Here is a 24,317-nt window from a genome sequence, read left to right on the forward strand (position 1 = left end):
GGGGAAGAGAGAAGGGGGACGGGAAAGAGAGGTTGAAAGGGGTAAGGGGGAAAGAGGGAAGGGGGAAGGGGGAAGAGAGAAGGGGGAAGGGAAAGAGAGGTTGAAAGGGGTAAGGGGGAAAGAGGGAAGGGGGAAGGGGGAAGAGAGAAGGGGGAAGGGAAAGAGAGGTTGAAAGGGGTAAGGGGGAAAGAGGGAAGGGGGAAGGGGAAGAGAGAAGGGGGAAGGGAAAGAGAGGTTGATAGGGGTGAGGGGGAAGAGAGAAGGGGGAAGAGGTAAGAGGAAGGGGTGAGGGGGAAGGGAGAAGGGGGAAGAGGTAAGAGGAAGGGGTGAGGGGAAGAGAGAAGGGGGAAGAGGTAAGAGGAAGGGGCAAGGGGGAAGAGGGAAGGGGTGAGGGGAAATGGGAAGAGGTGAGGGGGAAGAGAGAAGGGGGGAAGGTGGAAGGGGTAAAAGGTCATGGGTAAAGGGTTAAAGGTTCGTGGTGTTACAAGGTCTGCTGTGCCTTTGATCACTGGTGCCTGTGATTTATCCTTTTTTTGGTTACACTATATAAAAGCTTTCATGAATTAACAATTTTAAATGTTTATATATATATATATAGAGGTTTTATTATGTTATGAATTATACATGTCCTCTCTATCTGTCTGTGTGAGTGTGCAGGGCTGTGAAGTTCTCAGCCAAGCTAATGGGCCAAGCCATGGCTAAGAGGGTCAAAGCTACTATACTATTTGCCACAGAGACTGGAAAATCTCAAGACTATGCAAGAACCCTGTGTGAGATCTTCAAGCATGCCTTTGACGCAAAGGTAACCTTTATATAACTACCACACAAATTGAATATGAATTGATGTGCCATGTCTATTTTTTGATGTTATCTTGATTGGAACATGAAAAAGCCGACTTCAAAACATCCCCCTGAACCCTGTGTGAGATTTTCAAGCATTTCTTTGACGCAAAGATAAACCACACAACTTGAATATGACTTCATGCGTTGTCTTTTTTTGGATGTTATTGTGAATGGAAGACAATGCTTAAAAAAACAATCCCCCCTCACTGACAAAGCTGAGGCCCCGCAGATTTGAAAAAGCGAGCAGACGGTTTCACACCAACATGGCAAGGTTACATGGAAATGTATATTTTGTCACATTCCGATTCCCTCTCATGCAGCAAAGTGCCATGGGCCACAACGGAAGAATCAACCCATCCAAGCGTTAAGCTGTAGTTTAAGATAAAATCTTTAAAAACCGCAGGCTGTGTAAATGTGTTTGTCAAAATAGAAAAATATGCGGCTCTACTGCTCTCAATCATCTAGTGTCCCCCTCCAGGACATCTTCTGTTTTTACTGCTTCCTTTTAAAAGTAATCAATCAGACGAGAGGGGCCATCTTGTTGTAGTTGAGTCAGACAGGCAGATGCAGAGCAGATGGATGACAGGGTGTTTCCTCTCTTCCTCTTCTCGTCATCTTGTCCATTCTCTCATTCTTTCTTTCTCTCAGCACGATGGCCTGTAGGAACTAAGGCTGCCGGAGCCAGAGATATCTGGGTGTATTGCAGCACATGATCAGCTCGTTAAGACAAGGACATAGTGTTCATTTGATACCTCACTGCTGCCCTATGGTCTCTGGATTCATGACCGCGTTTCTTCCTTATGGTCTTAGTCAGAGGAGGAAAAACATCCCCAAAGCATGATGCTTCCACAACCATGCTTCACAGTAGGGATGATGCCAGGTTTCCTTCAGACGTAACGCTTGGCATTCAGGCCTAAGAGTTCAATCTTGGTTTCATCAGAACAGAGAACCTTGTTCCTAATGTTCTGAGAATCCTTTAGGGGCCTTTTGGCAAACTCCAAGCAGGCTTTCATGTGCTTTTACTGAGGAGTGTCTTCCGTCTGGCCACTCTACCATAAAGTCCTGATTGGTGGAGTGCTGCAGAGATGGGAGAACCTTCCAGAAGGACAACCATCTCCAGAGAGGAACTCTGAACTCTGACAAAGTGACTATCGGTTCCTGGTCACTTCCATGACCAAGTCACTTCCATGACCAAGGCCCTTCTCCCCCGATTGCTCAGTCGGGCCGGGCGGTCAGTTCTAGAAAGAGTCTTGGTGGTTTCCAAACTTTTTCCATTTAAGAATGATGGAAGCCACTGTGTCCTTGGGGACCTTCAATGCTGCAGACATTTTTTGCTACCCTTCCCCAGATCTGTGTCTCAACACAATGCTGTCTCCGAACTCTACGGACAATTCCTTCATCCTCATGACTTGTTTTTTGCTCTGACATGCATGGGACCTTATATAGGCAGGTGTGTGCCTTTCTGAGTCATCTCCAATCAATTGAATTTACCACAGTTGGACTCCAATCAAGTTGTAGAAACATCTCAACGATGATCATTGGAAACAGGATGCACCTGAGCTCAATTTCAAGTCTCATAGCAAAGTGTCTGAATACTTACAGTACCAGTCCAAAGTTTGGACACACCTACTCATTCAAGGGTTTTTTCTTTATTTTTACTTTTTTTCCTACATTGTAGAATAATAGTGAAGACATAACACATCATGTAGTAAGCCAAAAAGTGTTAAACAAATCAAAATCTTTTTCATATTTGAGATTCTTCAAAGTAGCCACCCTTAGTCTTGATGACAGCTTTGCACATTCTTGGCATTCTCTCAACCAGCTTCATGTGAAACGTTTTTCTAACAGTCTTGAAGGAGTTCCCACATATGCTGAGCACTTGTTGGCTGATTTCCTTCACTCTGCGCTCCAACTCATCCCAAACCATCTCAATTGGGTTGAGTTCGGGTGATTGTGGAGGCCAGGTCATGTGATGCAGAATACTATATCACTCTCCTTGGTCAAATAGCCCTTACACAGCCTGGAGGTGTGTTTTGGGTAATTGTTCTGTTTAAAAACAAGTGATAGTCCAACTAATTGCAAACCAGATGGGATGGCGTACTGCTGCAGAATGCCGTGGTAGTTATGCTGGTTAAGTGTGTCTTGAATTCTAAATTAATCACTGACAGTGTCACCAGCAAAGCTCCCCCACGCATCACACCTCCTCCTCCATGCTTCACGGTGGGAACCACACATGCAGAGGTCATTCGTTCACCTACTCTGCATTTCACAAAGACACAAATTTGGACTCATCAGACCAAATGACAGATTTCCAATAGTCTAATGTCCATTGCTTGTGTTTATTGTATACCATCCCTACCCTGTCACAACATTAGTGACTACCTCATGAAGCTGGTTGAGAGAATGCCAATAGTGTGCAAAGCTGTCATCAAGGCAAAGGGTGGCTACTTTGAAGAATATCAAATATAACATATATTTGTTTAACCCTTTTTTGGTTACTACATTATTCCATATGTGTTATTTCATAGTTTTGATGAGCATTATTAGTAAAAAAAACAAAGAAGAACCCTTGAATGAGTAGGTGTGCCCAAACTTTTGGTTGATACTGTATTTAGATAAGATACTGTTTTCACTTTGTCATTATGAGGTATGGTGTAGATTGTTGAGGATTTTTATTTATTTAAAACATTTTAGAATAATGCTGTAACATGTTTTTTTGGGGGAAAAATCAAGGGGTCTGAATACTTTCCGAAGGCACTATATGACTGTTATTTTTTTGGTATCACTCTTTGAGTATTTTTTTGGTCTTGAATATCTGCCATTTTGTTTGCTGAAAATATGTGTTTTCACTTCATTTCAAAATCTCTGGTTCACACACATTAAGTGAATGTATGAAATGTGGGCAGCTTTATTGACACACATGTTCCACTACTACAGGTGATGTCAATGGATGAATACGACATGGTGGATCTGGAGCATGAAACACTGGTGTTGGCCGTGACCAGTACATTTGGCAACGGAGATCCACCCGAAAATGGAGAGGTGGGATTGGCCAGTACAGTGTGTTAGTTTGTGTGTGTACCTGCACGTGTGTGCATGCGTGCGGTTGAGTGTGTTTACCTGCGTGTGTGTGTTTGATTCCCACAGCAGTGTGCAGCGTGTACCATGTATATGTTGTTTAACCTGCAGGCGATAGACTATTGACCATCTTCCTGTTTGTGTAGAAATTTGGAGCTGCCTTGATGGAAATGAGACATCCTACATCCAACACAGAGGACAGAAAGTGAGTTCAACCATCTGGGCCCATTCAACCAGAGAATGCTGACTTGGTACACATCCCAAATGGCACCATATTCCCTATATAGTGCACTACTTTTGACCAGGGTTCCATGGAGTGGGTAGTGTACTATATAGGGAATAGTGAGCCATTTGGGATGTAATCATGGCTACAGTAAAGGTCACAGACATCCTCATACAGATGGACAGCATTACTCAAGACTTAGCTGAGATGTTTTTTTTTTTGGAGTGAGTGTACTATCTCCTGTCCTTATGCCCTTGAGTAACATACTTAACCCCTAAAATTGCTCCACAGATTCTGCACTGCGGCAGGTCTTGTACTTCTCCCAAAATGATGCGTTGTGTCTTGTCTGAAGTCGTTGGGAGGACAGCAGAAGAAAATATTTCTGTCTCTGCAATGGACTAGTGAAGTAGTATTCTATACTGAGTGTACATGCTATCCCTGTATCTGCCTCTCTGTCAGGAGTTACAAGGTCCGTTTCAACAGCGTGTCGTCCTACTCAGACACCCGCAAATCCTCCAGCGACGAACCCGAGCCCAGGGTCAACTTCGAGAGCACCGGACCCCTCGCCAACGTCAGGTACAGTAAGCAAGCCCAACTTTATAATTGGCCGATGTGGGTTGAAGTGCAATCTGATTGTCAAAAAATATTGGTATGGTTAAATTCAAATATATTTTTCGCATTGTGCTTAAACAGATTTTAACAGGTTAACAAAAAACGACAGACTTGTGAGTATAGATGATAGCCAAGCTACGACAGGGAGACAAAGCCTTGAAGAGAACCCAAAGACGTCTTGGACTGATTATTAAACCTGGGTTTTGATGGCTGCACAGGGGTGGAAATGTCTCCTTTTTACTAACACAGACAGGGGCCATCTGGTGCAAGATAACATACAAAACATCAGACGAAGTGATAACTCATCCCTTTATACTGCCTGTCTGTATAGTGTTCTGAGAGGACAGAGGGAGGAAGAAATAAGCTCTTTTGAGCAATTCCCTTGTATGGTTGTCTGAATCAAATCAATTTAAACTCTGAGTGTGTGTGTACCTGTGTGCATCTCTCTTTCACTCTTTCAATCTTTCAATCTTTCACTCTTTCTCTCTCTCTCTCTCTCTCTCTCTCTTGCGCGTGCGCTCTCGCTCTCTCTCACTCTTTCTCTCTCTCTCTCTTTTTCCAGGTTCTCAGTGTTTGGCCTTGGCTCCAGGGCATACCCACACTTCTGTGCTTTTGCCCACGCTGTGGACACGCTGTTCGAGGAGCTGGGGGGGGAGCGCATCCTACGCATGGGGGAGGGAGATGAGCTGTGTGGCCAGGAGGAGTCCTTCAGAAACTGGGCCAAGAAGGTTTTCAAGGTGGGGTGACTGGGGAGTCCTGGGCCAAGACAGTTTTCAAGGAGGTGTAACTGGGGAGTCCTGGGCCAAGAAGGTTTTCAAGGTGGGATGACTGGGGAGTCCTGGGCCAAGACAGTTTTCAAGGAGGTGTAACTGGGGAGTCCTGTACCAAGAAGGTTTTCTAGGTGGGGTGACTGGGGGGAGTCCTGTACCAAGAAGGTTTTCTAGGTGGGGTGACTGGGGGGAGTCCTGGGCCAAGACAGTTTTCAAGGAGGTGTAACTGGGGAGTCCTGTACCAAGAAGGTTTTCTAGGTGGGGTGACTGGGGGGAGTCCTGTACCAAGGAGGTTTTCTAGGTGGGGTGACTGGGGGGAGTCCTGTACCAAGAAGGTTTTCTAGGTGGGGTGACTGGGGGGAGTCCTGTACCAAGAAGGTTTTCTCGGTGGGTTGACTGGGGGGAGTCCTGTACCAAGGAGGTTTTCTAGGTGGGGTGACTGGGGGGAGTCCTGTACCAAGAAGGTTTTCTAGGTGGGTTGACTGGGGGGAGTCCTGTACCAAGAAGGTTTTCTAGGTGGGGTGACTGGGGGAGTCCTGTACCAAGAAGGTTTTCTAGGTGGGGTGACTGGGGGAGTCCTGTACAAAGGAGGTTTTCTAGGTGGGGTGACTGGGGGAGTCCTGTACCAAGAAGGTTTTCTAGGTGGGGTGACTGGGGGGAGTCCTGTACCAAGAAGGTTTTCTAGGTGGGGTGACTGGGGGAGTCCTGTACCAAGAAGGTTTTCTAGGTGGGGTGACTGGGGGGAGTCCTGTACCAAGGAGGTTTTCTAGGTGGGGTGACTGGGGGGAGTCCTGTACCAAGGAGGTTTTCTAGGTGGGGTGACTGGGGGAGTCCTGTACCAAGAAGGTTTTCTAGGTGGGGTGACTGGGGGAGTCCTGTACCAAGAAGGTTTTCTAGGTGGGGTGACTGGGGGGAGTCCTGTACCAAGAAGGTTTTCTAGGTGGGGTGACTGGGGGGAGTCCTGTACCAAGGAGGTTTTCTAGGTGGGGTGACTGGGGGGAGTCCTGTACCAAGAAGGTTTTCTAGGTGGGGTGACTGGGGGAGTCCTGTACCAAGAAGGTTTTCTAGGTGGGGTGACTGGGGGAGTCCTGTACCAAGGAGGTTTTCTAGGTGGGGTGACTGGGGGAGTCCTGTACCAAGAAGGTTTTCTAGGTGGGGTGACTGGGGGAGTCCTGTACCAAGAAGGTTTTCTAGGTGGGGTGACTGGGGGAGTCCTGTACCAAGGAGGTTTTCTAGGTGGGGTGACTGGGGGAGTCCTGTACCAAGAAGGTTTTCTAGGTGGGGTGACTGGGGGGAGTCCTGTACCAAGAAGGTTTTCTAGGTGGGGTGACTGGGGGGAGTCCTGTACCAAGAAGGTTTTCTAGGTGGGGTGACTGGGGGAGTCCTGTACCAAGAAGGTTTTCTAGGTGGGGTGACTGGGGGAGTCCTGTACCAAGAAGGTTTTCTAGGTGGGGTGACTGGGGGAGTCCTGTACCAAGGAGGTTTTCTAGGTGGGGTGACTGGGGGAGTCCTGTACCAAGAAGGTTTTCTAGGTGGGGTGACTGGGGGAGTCCTGTACCAAGGAGGTTTTCTAGGTGGGGTGACTGGGGGAGTCCTGTACCAAGAAGGTTTTCTAGGTGGGGTGACTGGGGGAGTCCTGTACCAAGAAGGTTTTCTAGGTGGGGTGACTGGGGGAGTCCTGTACCAAGAAGGTTTTCTAGGTGGGGTGACTGGGGGGAGTCCTGTACCAAGAAGGTTTTCTAGGTGGGGTGACTGGGGGGAGTCCTGTACCAAGAAAGTTTTCTAGGTGGGGTGACTGGGGGGAGTCCTGTACCAAGAAGGTTTTCTCGGTGGGTTGACTGGGGGGAGTCCTGCACCAAGAAGGTTTTCTAGGTGGGGTGACTGGGGGGAGTCCTGCACCAAGAAGGTTTTCTAGGTGGGTTGACTGGAGGGAGTCCTGTACCAAGAAGGTTTTCTAGGTGGGGTGACTGGGGGGAGTCCTGTACCAAGAAGGTTTTCTAGGTGGGGTGACTGGGGGGAGTCCTGTACCAAGAAGGTTTTCTCGGTGGGTTGACTGGGGGGAGTCCTGCACCAAGAAGGTTTTCTAGGTGGGGTGACTGGGGGGAGTCCTGCACCAAGAAGGTTTTCTAGGTGGGTTGACTGGAGGGAGTCCTGTACCAAGAAGGTTTTCTAGGTGGGGTGACTGGGGGGAGTCCTGTACCAAGAAGGTTTTCTAGGTGGGGTGACTGGGGGGAGTCCTGTACCAAGAAGGTTTTCTAGGTGGGGTGACTGGGGGGAGTCCTGTACCAAGGAGGTTTTCTAGGTGGGGTGACTGGGGGGAGTCCTGTACCAAGAAGGTTTTCTAGGTGGGGTGACTGGGGGGAGTCCTTGTGCAGCACAGAACACACTCACTCACATGCATGAAGGCCTACAGGTCCACATGCACACAGGCATGCACACAGGCATGCACACACAGAAATCATCTCTTTTGAGCAATTCCTTTGCATGGTTGTCTGAATGAAATCAAATCAATAGCGATAATGGTCTTAATAATGGGCTCCACATAACGATACTTTCATCAGAGAATTCTGGCACACCTGGTGTGATGTATGACGTGCCTACAGGTGTCTGCATGGTCTGTAGAGTTATGTTCAGTAGTAAATTAGGAACAACCCCCCACACTCTGACAGCCTGTTGATTCATGCGTTCTTTGTTGAGCTAATGCTTCAGGCACCCAGACCTTGACAGTGGGGATGATGATCTTATGTTTATGTGCAGACCGGGAGGTTCATTTAGTGCATTATTCATCTTTATAAACCGCTCAAAATGCATCTGTAAAAAGCCTATCAGCTGTGAAAGATAGAGTTCCGAATGTGGTCTAAAATGTGCTGTTAAACAAGCAAAGCTTTGAATACCTGTCCTTATAAATGCCTGTGGTTGTGTCTGTTTGTCAAGGCTGCCTGTGATGTGTTCTGCATCGTTGATGTGAACATCGAGAAGGCACATGATTCTTTGATCAGTAACGATCGTAGCTGGAAGAAGAGCAGGTTCCGCCTCACATACACAGCTGAGGCCCCTGCCCTAACACAAGGTATAAAGGGTTCAAAGCTCTGTCTCACTTTAAACAAAACATAGCTTTAAAAAATATATATCATCTTATGAAGCCTTTATAAACCCTTATAAGGTCTATATACTTCATAAATCATTCATAAGCAAGTGTCATGATATTTAAAGGGTGGAAAAAGGAGTCTATTTATCTGATCAGAGTGAATTTGTTACAGTACAGTATAGAATAGCTCAAATGCTTTCATTGATGAATTTTTGTGAATGTGTCCTTCAACAGCATTATACAGCATCCACAAGAAGAGGGTCTATGGAGCCAAGATCATACAGAGTGAAAACCTCCAGAGTTCGACATCCAAGTGGGTTGATTTTGTTCTCACAGTATTCTATAGCTAGCTCAATAAGTATGTTTTATAATTTTACTCTAGCCTCGTTTGATATGAGATGCTATAATCCCAAACTGTACAATGTTTACAAACTGTAACTACAAACTAACCCCAAACTCTAGCCACAAACTGTAACAACCAAATCTAACCACAAGCTCTAACCACAAACTGTACAATGTTTACAAACTGTAACTACAAACTCTAACCCCAAACACTAACCCTAAACTGTAACCCCAAACTCTAACCCAAAACTCTATCCCCAAACTGCAATTATAAACTCTAACCCCAAACTCTAGCCACAAACTGTAACTACAAACTCTAACCCCAAACTGTAACTACAAACTCTAACCCCAAACTCTAACCCCAAACTGTAATTACAAACTCTAACCACAAACTGTAACCCTAAACTGTAACTACAAACTCTAACCCCAAACTCTAACCCCAAACTCTAGCCACAAACTTTAACCCAAAACTTTAACCCAAAACTCTAACCCCAAACGGTAATTACAAACTGTAACTACAAACTCTAACCCCAAACTCTAACCCTAAACTGTAACCCCAAACTCTAACCCTAAACTGTAACCCCAAACTCTAACCCAAAACTCTAACCCCAAACTCTAGCCACAAGCTGTAACTACACTCTAACCCCAAACTCTAACCACAAACGGTACAATGTTTACAAACTCTAACCCCAAACTCTAACCCTAAACTCTAACCCCAAACTCTAACCGCAAACTGCAATTACAAACTCTAACCCCAAACTCTAACCCCAAACTCTAACCCCAAACTCTAACCCCAAACTCTAACCCCAAACTCTAACCTCAAACTCTAGCCACAAACTTTAACCCAAAACTTTAATCCAAAACTCTAACCCCAAACGGTAATTACAAACTGTAACTACAAACTCTAACCCCAAACTCTAACCCTAAACTGTAACCCCAAACTCTAACCCTAAACTGTAACCCCAAACTCTAACCCAAAACTCTAACCCCAAACTCTAGCCACAAGCTGTAACTACACTCTAACCCCAAACTCTAACCACAAACTGTACAATGTTTACAAACTCTAACCCCAAACTCTAACCCTAAACTCTAACCCCAAACTCTAACCCCAAACTGCAATTACAAACTCTAACCCCAAACTCTAACCCTAAACTGTAACTACAAACTCTAACCCCAAACTGTAACTACAAACTCTAACCCCAAACTCTAACCCTAAATTGTAACTACAAACTCTAACCTCAAACTCTAGACAAACTTTAACCCAAATCTTTAACCCAAAATGTTTACAAACTCTAACCCCAAACACTAACCCCAAACACTAACCCTAAACTGTAACCCCAAACTCTAACCCCAAACTCTAACCCCAAACTGTAATGACAAACTCTACCCCAAACTCTAGTCCCAAACTCTAGCTCCAGAATTCTAGCCACAAACTCTAACTACAAACTCTAACCCCAAACTCTAGTCACAAACTATAACCACAAACCATGACTACAAACTCTAACCCCAAACTGTAACCACAAACTGTAACCACAAATTGTAACCGAAAACTCTAACCCCAAACTCTAGCCACAAACTAACCCCGAACTCTAGTCACAAACTCTAACCACAACTGTAACCACCAACAGTAACCACAGTTCTGAATCCCCTAGCAGTCGCTCCACCATATTTGTTAGACTCCACACAAATAACGAGGACAGACTGGCGTACCAGCCCGGCGACCATCTGGGCATCTTCCCTGGCAACCATGAGGACCTGATTACGGCCCTCATTGAGAAACTAGAGGACGGTCCACCTGTCAATCAAATCGTTAAGGTGGAGTTCCTGGAAGAGAGGAACACAGCACTGGGTTAGTAGAACTCTATGTAATGTATATAACCTGTATTTAGGAAGCCCTCCATGCTCTTCATTCAATATTAGACAATAAAGAACAATATTGGATATGTAGGTCTTATTAGAAGGATTTATGGTGGTTTACATTATGCACAGTGTACAGTATACTTGACTATTTAATACTCAAATACTTAATTTTTTAAAAGCAGTGCTTAACATTTTACACTGGCATTCACAAGTCGTGTAGGCTACTCATACATCATGCTATTGTGGTGTTATATTATTGATGCACAAGAATAAATACTGAACTTGTTCTAAGGGGGCGGAAGGAAGCCTAGCGGTTAAGAGCATTAGGCCAGTAACTGAAAGGTCACTGGTTTGAATCCCAGAGCCAACTAGGTGAAGAAAAAAAACAACAGTTGATATGCCCTTGAGCAAGGCACTCAACCATAATTGCTCCTGTATTTCGCTCTTGATAAGAGTGTCCATCAAATGTACTTTTGTGCTTGTTTTCTCCATCTGAAGGTGTGATCAGTAACTGGCTGGAGGAACCTCGGTTCCCCCCTTGCACCATCTACCAGGCCTTCCAGTACTTCCTGGATATCACCACGCCCCCCAGCCCAGTCCTGCTACAGCAGTTTGCCTCCCTGGCCACTAACGACAAGCAGAGGAAGAAGCTAGAGACCCTCAGTAAGGTAATGAACGGTTCTAACCATATAGTCTGTATGTTTCACCATATGTACAGATGTAGGATCTTAATTTGACACATATTGTCACAGCAAAATAATCCTGCAGCAACAGGATTTGAATGTCTAGTCCATAATGTTGTTTGATTGGTGGTTAGGCTATTAGCTGGCTAAAAGTAGACTACATGAAAAGTGCAATACTGTTAATATAACCGTGGGTTTTTGTGGGTTTTCAGTGAATTTATATAAATCACAAAGCGCAGCAATAAAAGAATCAAATGAAGATCCTATGTGCCTTATATCATTGAGTGTTACTCAGTATGTTAAAAGGTCCACCAGTCGATCCTCCAGAGTCAAGGGGTCGCCTTTGCAATGTACTCCTACAATCTGCAACGTTCATTTGATCCCTCTGTTATCGCAGATCATTTTCCTGAACAGCAGAAAATGCTTTAAAAGGCTCCTAAAGTTTGTAATCAGAGTCATCATGCCCATAGGGGGGCACAGGGGCATGTGTCCCCTCATATTTGTCCTGTTTAAAAAATAAATAACAAATCTGTAATACTACAAGCTACCTAGCAATTTTATGAAGTTGGCTTTAGCCCAGATAGGTTCCCAATCTCCTAAACTTATAACTAGCTAGCAAGAGTAGCTAGCTTGTCTAATTATCTTAGCTGGAATGTCTGCTGGCAACATTAGAATATAGAAAAGCAAGCAATAACTAAATGAACTGAATAAGACTCACATTCCTTTGAGCCCAATGATTTGAAGCTATACTGTGTTTATTTATGTTTACATTGTTACAAACATTGGAGTAAACAAGTTTATATTTTGGGTTCTGATGTGGTTAGACAGTTGAACTGAGCTCATGAGGCATTTCTTTGTAAGGTCCCACAGTTGATAGTGCATGTCAGAGCAAAAAACCAAGCCATGAGGTAGAAGGAATTGTCCGTAGAGCTCTGAGACAGGATTGCGTCAGGGCACAGATATGGGAAAGGGTACCAAAACATGTCTGCAGCATTGAAGGTCCCCAAGAATAAAGTGGAAACTTTCCAGATGGACACCCATCTCTGCAGCACTCCACCAATCAGGCTTTTATGGTAGAGTGGCCAGATGGAAGCCACTCCTCAGTAAAAGGCACATGACAGCCCACTTGGAGTTTGCTAAAAGGCCCCTAAAGACTCTCAGACCATGAGAAACAAGATTCTCTGGTCTGATGAAAACAAGATTGATCTCTTTGGCCTGAATGCCAAGCGTAACGTCTGGAGGAAACCTGGCACCATCCCTACAGTGAACCAAGGTGGTGGCAGATTCACGCTGTGGGGATGTTTTTCAGTGGCAGGGACTGGGAGACTAGTCAGGATTAAGGGAAAGATGAACGGAGTGAAGTACAGAGAGATCCATGATGACAACCTGCTCCAGAGCGCTCAGGATCTCAGACTGGGACGAAGGTTAACCTTTCAACAAGAGATCAATCCAATGTCTCTGAATGTCTTTGAGTGACCCAGCCAGAGCCCGGACTTGAACATCTCTGGAGAGACCAGAAAATAGCTGTGCAGAAATGCTCCCCATCCAACCTGACAGAGCTTGAGAGTATCTGCAGAGAAGAATGGGAGAAACTCCCTAAATACATGTGTGCCAAGCTTGTAGCGCCACACCCAAGAAGACTCGAGGCTTTAATTGCTGCCCCATGGTGCTTCAACAAAGTATTGAGTAAAGGGTCTGAATAGTTTAAAAAAAACTGTTATTATTTTGTCATTATGGAGTAGATTGTGTGTAGATTTCCCTGCTGTGGGAAACTGGTCAAATTAGACTGTTCAGTTTTATCTGAAGAAATTCAATGCTAGGAAGACCCTGGTACATTGCATTTTTGTAGGTCCATTGTGATTTTACGTTTAATAATGCATAGATTCCACAGGATAGAATAACACAACATGTTTATATTTGAAGAAGCAGACACTTTTAACTCGAAGTGACTTAATGTACAGTGAGTGCATTTCACTATGTGTGACCCCAGTGGGAATTGAACCCACAACTTTCGTATTGGTAGCACTGTGCTTTAACCAACCCATGACTCTGGTGTTACTAGCACTGTGCTTTAACCAACCCATGACTCTGGTGTTACTAGCACTATGCTTTAACCAACCCATGACTCTGTTGTTACTAGCACTATGCTTTAACCAACCCATGACTCTGTTGTTACGAGCACTATGCTTTAACCAACCCATGACTCTGTTGTTACGAGCACTATGCTTTAACCAACCCATGACTCTATTGTTACGAGCACTATGCTTTAACCAACCCATGACTCTGTTGTTACGAGCACTATGCTTTAACCAACCCATGACTCTGTTGTTACGAGCACTATGCTTTAACCAACCCATGACTATGTTGTTACTAGCACTATGCTTTAACCAACCCATGACTCTGTTGTTACTAGCACTATGCTTTAACCAACCTATGACTCTGTTGTTACGAGCACTATGCTTTAACCAACCCATGACTCTGTTGTTACAAGCACTATGCTTTAACCAACCCATGACTCTGTTGTTACGAGCACTATGCTTTAACCAACCCATGACTCTGTTGTTACGAGCACTATGCTTTAACCAACCCATGACACTGTTGTTACGAGCACTATGCTTTAACCAACCCATGACTATGTTGTTACTAGCACTATACTTAACCAACTGAGCCTCAAAGGACTGCTGAGGTAATTAATTTGATTAGTATTCATTAGATCCTTCAAGCGTTTTATGCCTTTTGTCACAGACAGTGAGCACAGTAAACAGATGTACAGATACTTGTTGGGAAGGTGGAAATAAAAGCATCATCCTGGTTTTTACGTCTTGCTTTATTGTCATGCAAATTCTTCAACCCCAAAATGTAAACCTTTTGAATGTCTCCCTGTTGAATGCGTTCTTCTTGTCAACACAGTAGCTGTGAATTTCCACTTTATCACAAAATGGAGGCACCCTGTGCTCAAGGCACAATTGACCCGTGTATTCAATGTTTACCACAAAAAGACATGAATGCCTTCCTCTACGTGATTGAAAACCATTTTGAAGCACTTTGCGCTTGTTGAAAATAACCTTAGAGTAGACAAGTTTTAGCTTGTACAGACGCCATAGAATTTAAGCCCTGCGCCCGGTAACCCTCAGACACATTTTCTCCCATACAGAGACTCCCACAGTTCAAAAACGTCAATTTTGGTGAATGTCCTAAAACATTATGTTGGTCAGGCCAGGTGAGTGAGTGCCTCACTCTTTGTGGTTCAACTCACTCTAAAAAAACAAAAGAGGGAAAAAAGAGAAACATTGAAATAAAAAACAGACATCAAGCCACAGTGGGATCTTCAGCTACCCGCTATCCTTGCTATTTTTCTTCGTCCCAGTTGACCTGCGTAACTCCCAGTGTCTGTGGCTTACACAAGGTACTCAGGCTCCGGCTGTTCTTCAACCTGCATAGTTGGTTAAGGGCTTGTCAGTAAGCATTTCACTGTAAGGTCAACACCTGTTCTATTTGGTGCATGTGACAAATAACATTTCATTTGATTTGAAGTTTAGATAATGACTGAAGCCGGAAAGCCCAAAATATGTCAAAAGTCAATCATACATAATGTCATCATCACATCAGGAGATTGTTGTGAGTTGTCTGACTGAAATATGTGTCTCACCTCTTATCTTCTCCACCAGGTGTGTGGAGTTGGAGAAACATTCATAATAACTCATTTTCTCTGAAGCAATACATTTTCTTTAGCATGGCTCCTTATATATTGAATGTACATTACATTAACATGCCTCTTCTTCACCTCTCTCCTTTCCTTTCCTACTTCTTTCCTCTCCTCTTCCTCTCCTTTCCTACTCTCCTCTCCAACTCCTCTCCTCAACCTCTCTAATCTCCTCTCCTTTTCCACTCCTCTCCTCCTCTCCTTTCCTACTCTCCTCTTCTCCAACTCCTCTCCTCCACCTCTCTACTCTCCTCTCCCTTTCTACTCCTCTCCTCCACCTTTCTCCTCTCCTACTCCTCTCCTCCACCTTTCTCCTCTCCTACTCCTCTCCTCTCCTCCACCTCTCTACTCTCCTCTCCTTTTCTACTCCTCTCCTCCACCTCTCTCCCCTCCTTTCCTTTCCTATTTCTCTCCTCTCCTCTCCTACTCCTCTCCTCCACCTCTCTCCCCTCCTTTCCTTTCCTATTTCTCTCCTCTCCTCTCCTACTCCTCTCCTCCACCTTTCTCCTCTCCTCTCCTCTCCTCCACCTCTCTACTCTCCTCTCCTCTCCTACTCCTCTCCTCCACCTCTCTCCCCCCCTTTCCTTTAATATTTCTCTCCTCTCCTTTCCTACTCTCCTCTCCACCTCTCTCCTCTCCTTTCCTACTCCTCTCCCCTCAGGGCTTGCAGGAGTATGAGAAGTGGAAGTGGTATAACAACCCAACCATGGTGGAGGTGTTGGATGAGTTTCCCTCCATCCAAATGCCCTCTACCCTGCTGTTAACCCAGCTACCCCTGCTGCAGCCCAGATACTATTCTATCAGCTCCTCACCAGACGTCCACCCAGGGGAGATTCACCTCACCGTAGCCGTAGTGTCATACAAAACCAGGGGTAAGGGCTGGGCACTAGACTGTTGGGTTTACGGGAGCAGGATGAAGTTCCCTCATAGACACGGATCTAGTCACTTTTACATGTTCCTAGTCTTTTCAGCGTGGTTATGGCATGAGGCTCTACAACAGTTAAGGGCTGTCGCTAGGTTACGTGGTGTTTACAAGTGTAAAGTTACCCCTAGACACTAATCTCAGGTTATTTCCCCTACATATGGTAAAGGTTATGATTTCTCAGAGATGCATTGTATGTGCGTGCAATATGATGTGATGTGTGTGAAGCTGAGCATGATGGTTAAATTACAGTAATTTCTCTAATCTGGAGACAAATGCCCTTAGCCCTGGGAACTGCATTATGTGTCCTCTTCTTCAGTGTTAGTTTGGAGAGGAGGAGGTATGCCGGTGAAGTGGATGATGGGTAATTGTCTCATTTCAGATGGAGAGGGCCCAATCCACCATGGAGTATGTTCATCGTGGCTCAACAGAATAGAGGCAGAAGAAATGGTCCCCTGTTTTGTCAGAGGGTATAACATTGTACTTATTGTTGTGTTTGTGTGTTGTTGTTGCATGATTGCTTTACTCTTATGGAATGAATACGTGTCATTTTCGATGATTGTAAGTGGTGGTTTGGACTATAACAAACGTCAACATTGATTGTTATACGGTGTGTATTCATATGTGCTGACTCAGCTCTATGTCAGTGCAGGTCACAACACTGCACATGATTATACCATATGATTCATATCCAACATTGACTCATATATGGTGTACTCTACAATCATTGACTAAAATGGTTGTTTCTTCCGTTACTTTTTAATTTCTGATCCAAGCTAGAATCCAAGCATTGTTCTTAATCAGAAATTACAATTGAAGGCATACCATAAAACATTTAAAATAATAAATGTACCAAATGATTTTAGAATGCAACATGAAGGCTACGAATCAAGACATTTTAAGATAAAGAAAAACGCTTTGATTCTAGTTGATTCTAGTTATTAGAAATGAACATGTCTTGATTCGTAGCCTTTATGTTGCATTCTACAATCATTTGGTACATTTATTATTTTAAATGTTTTATGGTATGCCTTCAATTGTAATTGCTGATGGAAAAGATGCTTTGAATCTAGTGCTCTTAATTAAAAATGTCTTGATCAAATGTCTGATTCTAGTGCGCCTACGTTCCGATTGCCAAAGGACCACAGAGCTCCATGTATCCTCGTCGGTCCAGGCACTGGGATCGCCCCCTTCAGAAGCTTCTGGGAACAGAAACTTTTTGACTACGAGCACAAGGGTTTGTGTACAAAAAAGGAAAAGCATTCACACACTTGATCCTAATTCTTGCATGTGGGAATTATTCAATAATGCCTTTTAATAAAAATGTAAAATTAACCACACACTGTGCAGCCAGTATCACTTGTGCTTATTCAACATTACAGACAGAACTTCATAAATAAACACTGTAGTCTTTAGATGACTCTAAAACATGTATAGTTCAGTGAAAAGTGAAGTAATGTGGTGTTTGCTTCCGTAGGGATCAAATCCTGCCCCATGATCCTGGTGTTTGGATGTCGTCAGTCCCAGATAGACCACATCTATAAGGAGGAGACAATCCTGGCTAAGAACAAGGACGTGTTCAAAGAGCTGTACACAGCATACTCCAGAGAGCCTGGCAGACCTAAGGTACTGTTAACCTTTGTCACGTTTAAACTCAAAATGGGACTATGTGTCGTTGGCCGTAAAGACACAGCAACATAGACAGAGGCCATGTGGGAGATAAGAAAGTGGATTTCTAAATAAAAACGTATGGATATCTCTATCCCTGTGTTTGTCTTTTCGCTTGACGCCACATGAGGCTGCTGAGGGGCTCATAGTGAGGTCTGGGAACAGAGTAGATGGAATGGAATAAAACACCTGGAAACCATGTGGTTGATGTATTTGATATCATTCCACCAATTCCGCTCCAGTCATTACCCCGAGCCTGTTCCCCCCAATTAAGGTTGTCATCATCCTCCTGTGCTTGACTCCCACTGTTACGTTCTTCCGGTTGTAAAATACTGTCCTCACACACGCCACCATGTATGTAGGATTCTAAACAAACCCAATGCTCCATCACTACAATCTGTTTGTTGCCTTCCACTCTCTTTGACCCTGTAGTTCTCTCTACAATATGTTAGTTGCCTTCCACTCTCTTTGACCCTGTAGTTCTCTCTACAATATGTTAATTGCCTTCCACTCTCGTTGACCCTGTAGTTCTCTCTACAATCTGTTTGTTGCCTTCCACTCTCTTTGACCCTGTAGTTCTCTCCATCTGATTGATTAAATCCCTCTTTCTCCTGTCGCTCTCTGACGCAGACATATGTACAGGATGTGCTTTGTGAGCAGCTGTCAGAGACTGTGTACCAGTGCCTGAAGGAAGAGGGAGGACACATCTACGTGTGTGGGGATGTCGGTATGGCCGGGGACGTCCTCAAGACCGTCCAGCAGATCATCAAACTGCAGGGAAACATGACGCTGGAGGACGCTGGGTTCTACATCAGCAAACTCAGAGTATGACAATAGGCTTCGCTATCCTGAACACTAAACTAACTAACTAATCTAGCTGACTGACTGAACGACTGACTGACTGACTGAAACATAAAGTACAGAGTAAATTTCAGAATATGACAGACACATTCAGACACGTTCAGGATTTGTTTGGTGGGATTCAAATAAGGTTGTTACATTACCGACTCAAAGAAAGAGAAACCAAAAACGCACGTTTCAAAGATTTGAGTAAGCAAAATGGGTAAAGACCACCAGACAACCAACTGTACAGACTATTAATACTGTACATGAAAGACTGGAATCGAAGATCCACATGAGCAGAATGGCTGGATCACTATTGACTTAACAGGAGAGGGGTATATAATCAAACTCATTTTAAAATGATAATGATCAACTAAGAAACAGTTTTATCCAAGTTCTGGCTATTGAAAACATGTTTCAAGACAATGCTGGACCGTACTGTACATTGCACTGCACTGTATCTGTCTTCCCCTCTCTGTCCCCACCGATCCCACTGTATCTGTCTTCCCCTCTCTGTCCCCACCGATCCCACTGTATCTGTCTTCCCCTCTCTGTCCCCACTGATCCCACTGTATCTGTCTTCCCCTCTCTGTCCCCACTGATCCCACTGTATCCATCTTTCCTCTCTGTCCCCACCGATCCCACTGTATCCATCTTTCCTCTCTGTCCCCACTGATCCCACTGTATCTATCTTTCCCCTCTCTGTCCCCACCGATCCCACTGTATCTGTCTTTCCTCTCTGTCCCCACTGATCCCACTGTATCCATCTTCTGTCCCCACCGATCCCACTGTATCTGTCTTCCCCTCTCTGTCCCCACCGATCCCACTGTATCCATCTTTCCTCTCTGTCCCCACCGATCCCACTGTATCCATCTTTCCTCTCTGTCCCCACCGATCCCACTGTATCTATCTTTCCCCTCTCTGTCCCCAACGATCCCACTGTATCTGTCTTTCCTCTCTGTCCCCACTGATCCCACTGTATCCATCTTCTGTCCCCACCGATCCCACTGTATCCATCTTTCCTCTCTGTCCCCACCGATCCCACTGTATCTATCTTTCCTCTCTGTCCCCACCGATCCCACTGTATCTGTCTTTCCTCTCTGTCCCCAGCGATCCCACTGTATCCATCTTTCCTCTCTGTCCCCACCGATCCCACTGTATCTATCTTTCCCCTCTGTCCCCACCGATCCCACTGTATCTATCTTTCCCCTCTGTCCCCACCGATCCCACTGTATCTATCTTTCCTCTCTGTCCCCACCGATCCCACTGTATCTATCTTTCCCCTCTGTCCCCACCGATCCCACTGTATCCATCTTTCCTCTCTGTCCCCACCGATCCCACTGTATCCATCTTTCCTCTCTGTCCCCACCGATCCCACTGTATCCATCTTTCCTCTCTGTCCCCACCGATCCCACTGTATCCATCTTTCCTCTCTGTCCCCACCGATCCCACTGTATCCATCTTTCCTCTCTGTCCCCACCGATCCCACTGTATCTGTCTTCCCCTCTCTGTCCCCACAGATCCCACTGTATCCATCTTCTGTCCCCACCGATCCCACTGTATCCATCTTCTGTCCCCACCGATCCCACTGTATCTATTTGATCTTCCTGTACTCATCTAACCTCACTTCTTCTATGGCGTAATCCTGTGGCCATTTTATTACACACACGCCTTATCTTCTCTCCTCGCAGGACGAAAACCGCTATCACGAGGACATCTTCGGTGTCACGCTGCGAACGTACGAGGTCACCAACCGGCTGCGTTCGGAATCCATCGCCTACATTGAGGAAAGCAAAAAGGACTCTGACGAGTGAGTCTTTAGTTTACCCCCACAGCTTTCACTGTGTTCCCCTGTTGTTTTTTCACAGCCACCAACTGTCCCCGGGACATCTCTGCTGTTTTTACATACTGTGCCATACTGGTGGGAGGGACCTGCAGGCTGTAGATACACTGGAGATGCAGTCTCTGGTCTGGTTTATGACTGTTTTCAAAATGCAGAATGGGTAACCATAGAAACCAGTTTAAAAGGGATCCAACTCAACCAACCGGATCACAGTGTATACAAGTGGCTCTGTTGTGTTTTCCATTCACTCCGTATATTTATCATTCCATTCCATTGTTTCGTAAAGGGGCAATCTTCCATTGGTACATCCATTTTTTGCACTATTAAATTAATGAAATACACCCATTGATTCTTGTAGAATATAACTTAAAAATGCCTCGAGCTTAGTTCCACTGTCGTATCCCATCAGAACCAAAAATACAAGCTTGTTTTACTCCATCGTGTGTAAACAATGTAATTGTAAGCAAACACTGTTTAGCCTCAAAACATGGTTCAAACCATACTTTTTATATGATGGATGGGCAGTCCTTGCTCTGTCTAGGAATTTAAAAGTGGTTACATTTCTCTAGCCCCATCCCTCTGCTTTTGACCGAAACAGTGGAGGGTGGCATTTTGTTGTTGTTTGAACTGCGGATTGCGCCTTCAGATAATAGCCTCCTTTTTATACATTTGTCATATGAATTAAGAAATAAGTCTGGTTTGCACAATGCCTCATTAAAAATCGGAATAATAATGTATGTGATCAAAGGCCTTGTTACAGAGTGAGCTGGATGAGCAACGCCTCTGTCTGTCTCTCTCTTCCTTCTCCTCCTCTCTGTCAGGGTGTTCTGCTCGTAGATCCGTAAGTGGGGTTCTGGAGCTTTCTGATGTGGACCAATCGGAAGTGCCGTACGCCGCAGGGGGGCGGGGAAACGAGTGACAGACACTACAGCTGATCGAGAATACTGTGCCAAGTTTTGTACTGTAAAAAATGTTTGTTCTTTTTATATACCAGTTCAGCTTCATCATGGTCAGTCAGGCTCTGCACTTAGTCTGTAGCAAGGTTTGAAATATTTTGTTTTTTTAGAATTTTGAGATGCGTTTTTTTGTTTATTCCGAAATGGATTACTTTCTGATTTCATTATGCATAATGTGTACCTAGTATTATACCAGCCTCTTTGTTGATGCATGAGCAAGATGAGAATATTGGTACATAAATATACTGTTAGCTATTTAATGTTAGAATCAAACCCTTTTGCTAAAGTTTTATATTTGCAGGACTACTTATGGTGAACAAGGTCACGATGATTTGATTGGAGATTCAGTCTAAGTTCCATTCCCAACCAACTGAATCCAATGCATTTCAACATATACTTGTACAAGGCTAAAATGTTGTCAGTCTGAGCTGGTCTACCCTGTTTTGGTGTGTATTCTTTTTATTGAGAGAGAGAGAGAGAAAAAAACTACATAAATGGGTGCAGTGAAGAACCATGAACCGGATTTCCTTGACAGTCCATCAAAATGCATTTGTTTCTCTGTCTCTCCGCCTGGCTGTCAGAGTAGCAGTGTTTTCTCCCTATTCTGTGGTCTGATTTCCAACAGGAACTGCATTCAAATGTGGACGAAAGCCATTGCAATGTTTGAAATGTCATCCCGTGGGAGAGCCTATGCATGTGTATATTCTGTATACATTCATAGCCAATATTTAACAATTACACACAAAAACCAATGCTTATAATCTAGAGGGCTCTGCATCTTCTAAATGGTTTACAATATTATCAAGGGGGGGAAAAAATCTATGACACATATCTCTGGCTGCCTTCCTATTCATTCGCTAAGACCAAATACTGAGGTATTGGGGTGCTGTCTGATAGCTTTGAAAGAACTTCATATATGGTACATATTTCCAGTGGTAACTGAGTGAGGAAAGGAGTCATGATTTTAAGTGAATCAAGAGGTTGGGTTGCTTTACTTTGCTTGCAGTCCTTGACCAACCATTACCAGAGACGGAAAAGGAAGCGAGACATACAACAAGCTCCTTTTTTTCTGGTTCGTATACAGTCAATGAACTGCTAATTCATTGGTGCCTATGGGAGAGCCACCACTTAATCAGACCGTTACTGTGAAAGAAAAATGATATGATAAATGGCCAAAGTGGGACATCTTCATTTAACCATGTAACCAGAGTTATATATGGCTACATGTACAGTAACTATCAATGTAGAGGAACCCCTGTTTGTGCATAGTGTCTTTCTTATCCCCATGTCATCAGATCTGGAATAAATAGCAGGAATCTCAAATGGGAGAATCTTGAATAGCGGATCTTGAATAGCTAGTTTGGAGCGATTAACCGACCTTTCCAATTTTGGGGGGTTATTAAACAACTAATTGACCGACGTCTGTTTAATTACTTGAATTCCATTTAGTTTTGTTTGTTTTGTGAGCCCACCACGCCAATTCAAAAGTTTCACGAGAGAAATCAAAGAAATCAAGTCAAGAACTACACTGAACAAAAATATAAATGCAACATTAAGTGTTGATCCCATGAGCTGAAATTAAAGATCCCAGAAATGTTCCACACTCACAAAATGCTTATTTCTCTCAAATGTTGTGTACAAATTTGTTTACATCCCTGTTGGTGAGCGTCTCTCCTTTGCCAAGATAATAATTCTCTCTCTCTCTCTCTCTCTCTCTCTCTCTCTCTCTCTCTCTCTCTCTCTCTCTCTCTCTCTCTCTCTCTCTCTCTCTCTCTCTCATTGCATTTTAAAGATCAAGAAATTAATAATTAGATCATTGCATTTTGGCTGTTGTCATGGCAATCCAACTAAGTCGAGTTTACTTCATTGTAAAAGAAGGTTGAGGATGATATTTTAATAAAAATGAAATGTGTGATATTCATCCTTTGTCAAAGTACTGTGTTTACCTTAACTTTCCCACTTTAGGCAAAAGGTAATTAAACAGCCTTTTCAATGAGCATTATGTGAAGGCCATTTAGCAGGGATGATCTGAGTAATCCTGTTTACATTCTAAACATGTCATTGACATTTGGCTGTGATAAAGAAAATATTTCCAATGGTCACCAACTCTGCAGTTACTTGTGTTTTTTCTTTCTTTCTTCCTTTCTTTCTTAGCTTCTTGTGTTTGCCTGCTCTCTTTCTTTAGTGTTTCCTTTGTTTGTAAACTAAAATGGCCGCAAGCATGATTGAAACGTAATGGATTTCTGTTATCTGAGTCTCTCTGCTACTTACTGGCGCATATAGATTAAGCTTTTAACGGAAAACGTTCTGTTTTTATTTGGGGAGAATTAGGCGACTCATTGTTCATTGTTCATTGTTCCTATTGCTGAATGTCTTTGTTCCTCCCAAAAACTATAAGTACTTTTGCTTTTTGTTTTTAAGCGTCTTTGAGATTATTTGTAAAATAAAGCGCTATATAAAATAAATATTATAAAATAATGACTAAATATATTATTATTATTTGTTTACTTAGGTTTTTGGGGATTTGGAATGAGGGCCGCTAAAACTCTGTGATGTAAAATGTGCAACAACAAAAAAATATACAGTACCAGTCAAAAGTTTGGACACACCTACTCATTCCAGGGTTTTTGTATTTTTACTGTTTTCTACATTGAAGAATAGTAGTGAAGACATCAAAACTATGATATAACACACGCACATATATATATATATATATATATATATATATTAATTTAACCTTTTTTTAACTAGGCAAGTCAGACAAATGATTTACAATGTCAGCCTACCCCAGCCAAACCCAGATGATGCTGGGCCAATTGTGCGCCACCATATGGGACTTCATGAAGTCATGGGCTTCATGTGGGCTTCATGAAGTGGGCTTCA

General features: G+C 43.8%; 1 protein-coding gene across 1 annotated transcript in view; it reads left to right on the forward strand.

Moving 5' to 3' along the window:
• LOC135513795 (nitric oxide synthase 1-like) overlaps window positions 1-23,355 on the forward strand; it is a 92,712-nt gene extending 69,357 nt beyond the window's left edge. Inside the window, exons 13-28 of the mRNA XM_064936729.1 lie at window positions 658-802; window positions 3,781-3,885; window positions 4,068-4,126; window positions 4,604-4,720; window positions 5,319-5,493; window positions 8,461-8,596; window positions 8,849-8,927; window positions 10,612-10,805; window positions 11,315-11,484; window positions 15,864-16,074; window positions 16,507-16,594; window positions 17,240-17,361; window positions 17,602-17,750; window positions 18,423-18,617; window positions 20,327-20,445; window positions 21,300-23,355. Of these exons, the coding sequence (XP_064792801.1) occupies window positions 658-802; window positions 3,781-3,885; window positions 4,068-4,126; window positions 4,604-4,720; window positions 5,319-5,493; window positions 8,461-8,596; window positions 8,849-8,927; window positions 10,612-10,805; window positions 11,315-11,484; window positions 15,864-16,074; window positions 16,507-16,594; window positions 17,240-17,361; window positions 17,602-17,750; window positions 18,423-18,617; window positions 20,327-20,445; window positions 21,300-21,315 (2,080 nt within the window). The 3' untranslated portion in view covers window positions 21,316-23,355. The remainder of the gene's footprint in view (window positions 1-657; window positions 803-3,780; window positions 3,886-4,067; window positions 4,127-4,603; window positions 4,721-5,318; window positions 5,494-8,460; window positions 8,597-8,848; window positions 8,928-10,611; window positions 10,806-11,314; window positions 11,485-15,863; window positions 16,075-16,506; window positions 16,595-17,239; window positions 17,362-17,601; window positions 17,751-18,422; window positions 18,618-20,326; window positions 20,446-21,299) is intronic.
• Window positions 23,356-24,317: the final 962 nt, after the last annotated feature.

Source organism: Oncorhynchus masou, chromosome 25 (assembly GCF_036934945.1).
Source record: "Oncorhynchus masou masou isolate Uvic2021 chromosome 25, UVic_Omas_1.1, whole genome shotgun sequence".
Taxonomy (NCBI): Eukaryota; Metazoa; Chordata; class Actinopteri; order Salmoniformes; family Salmonidae; genus Oncorhynchus; species Oncorhynchus masou.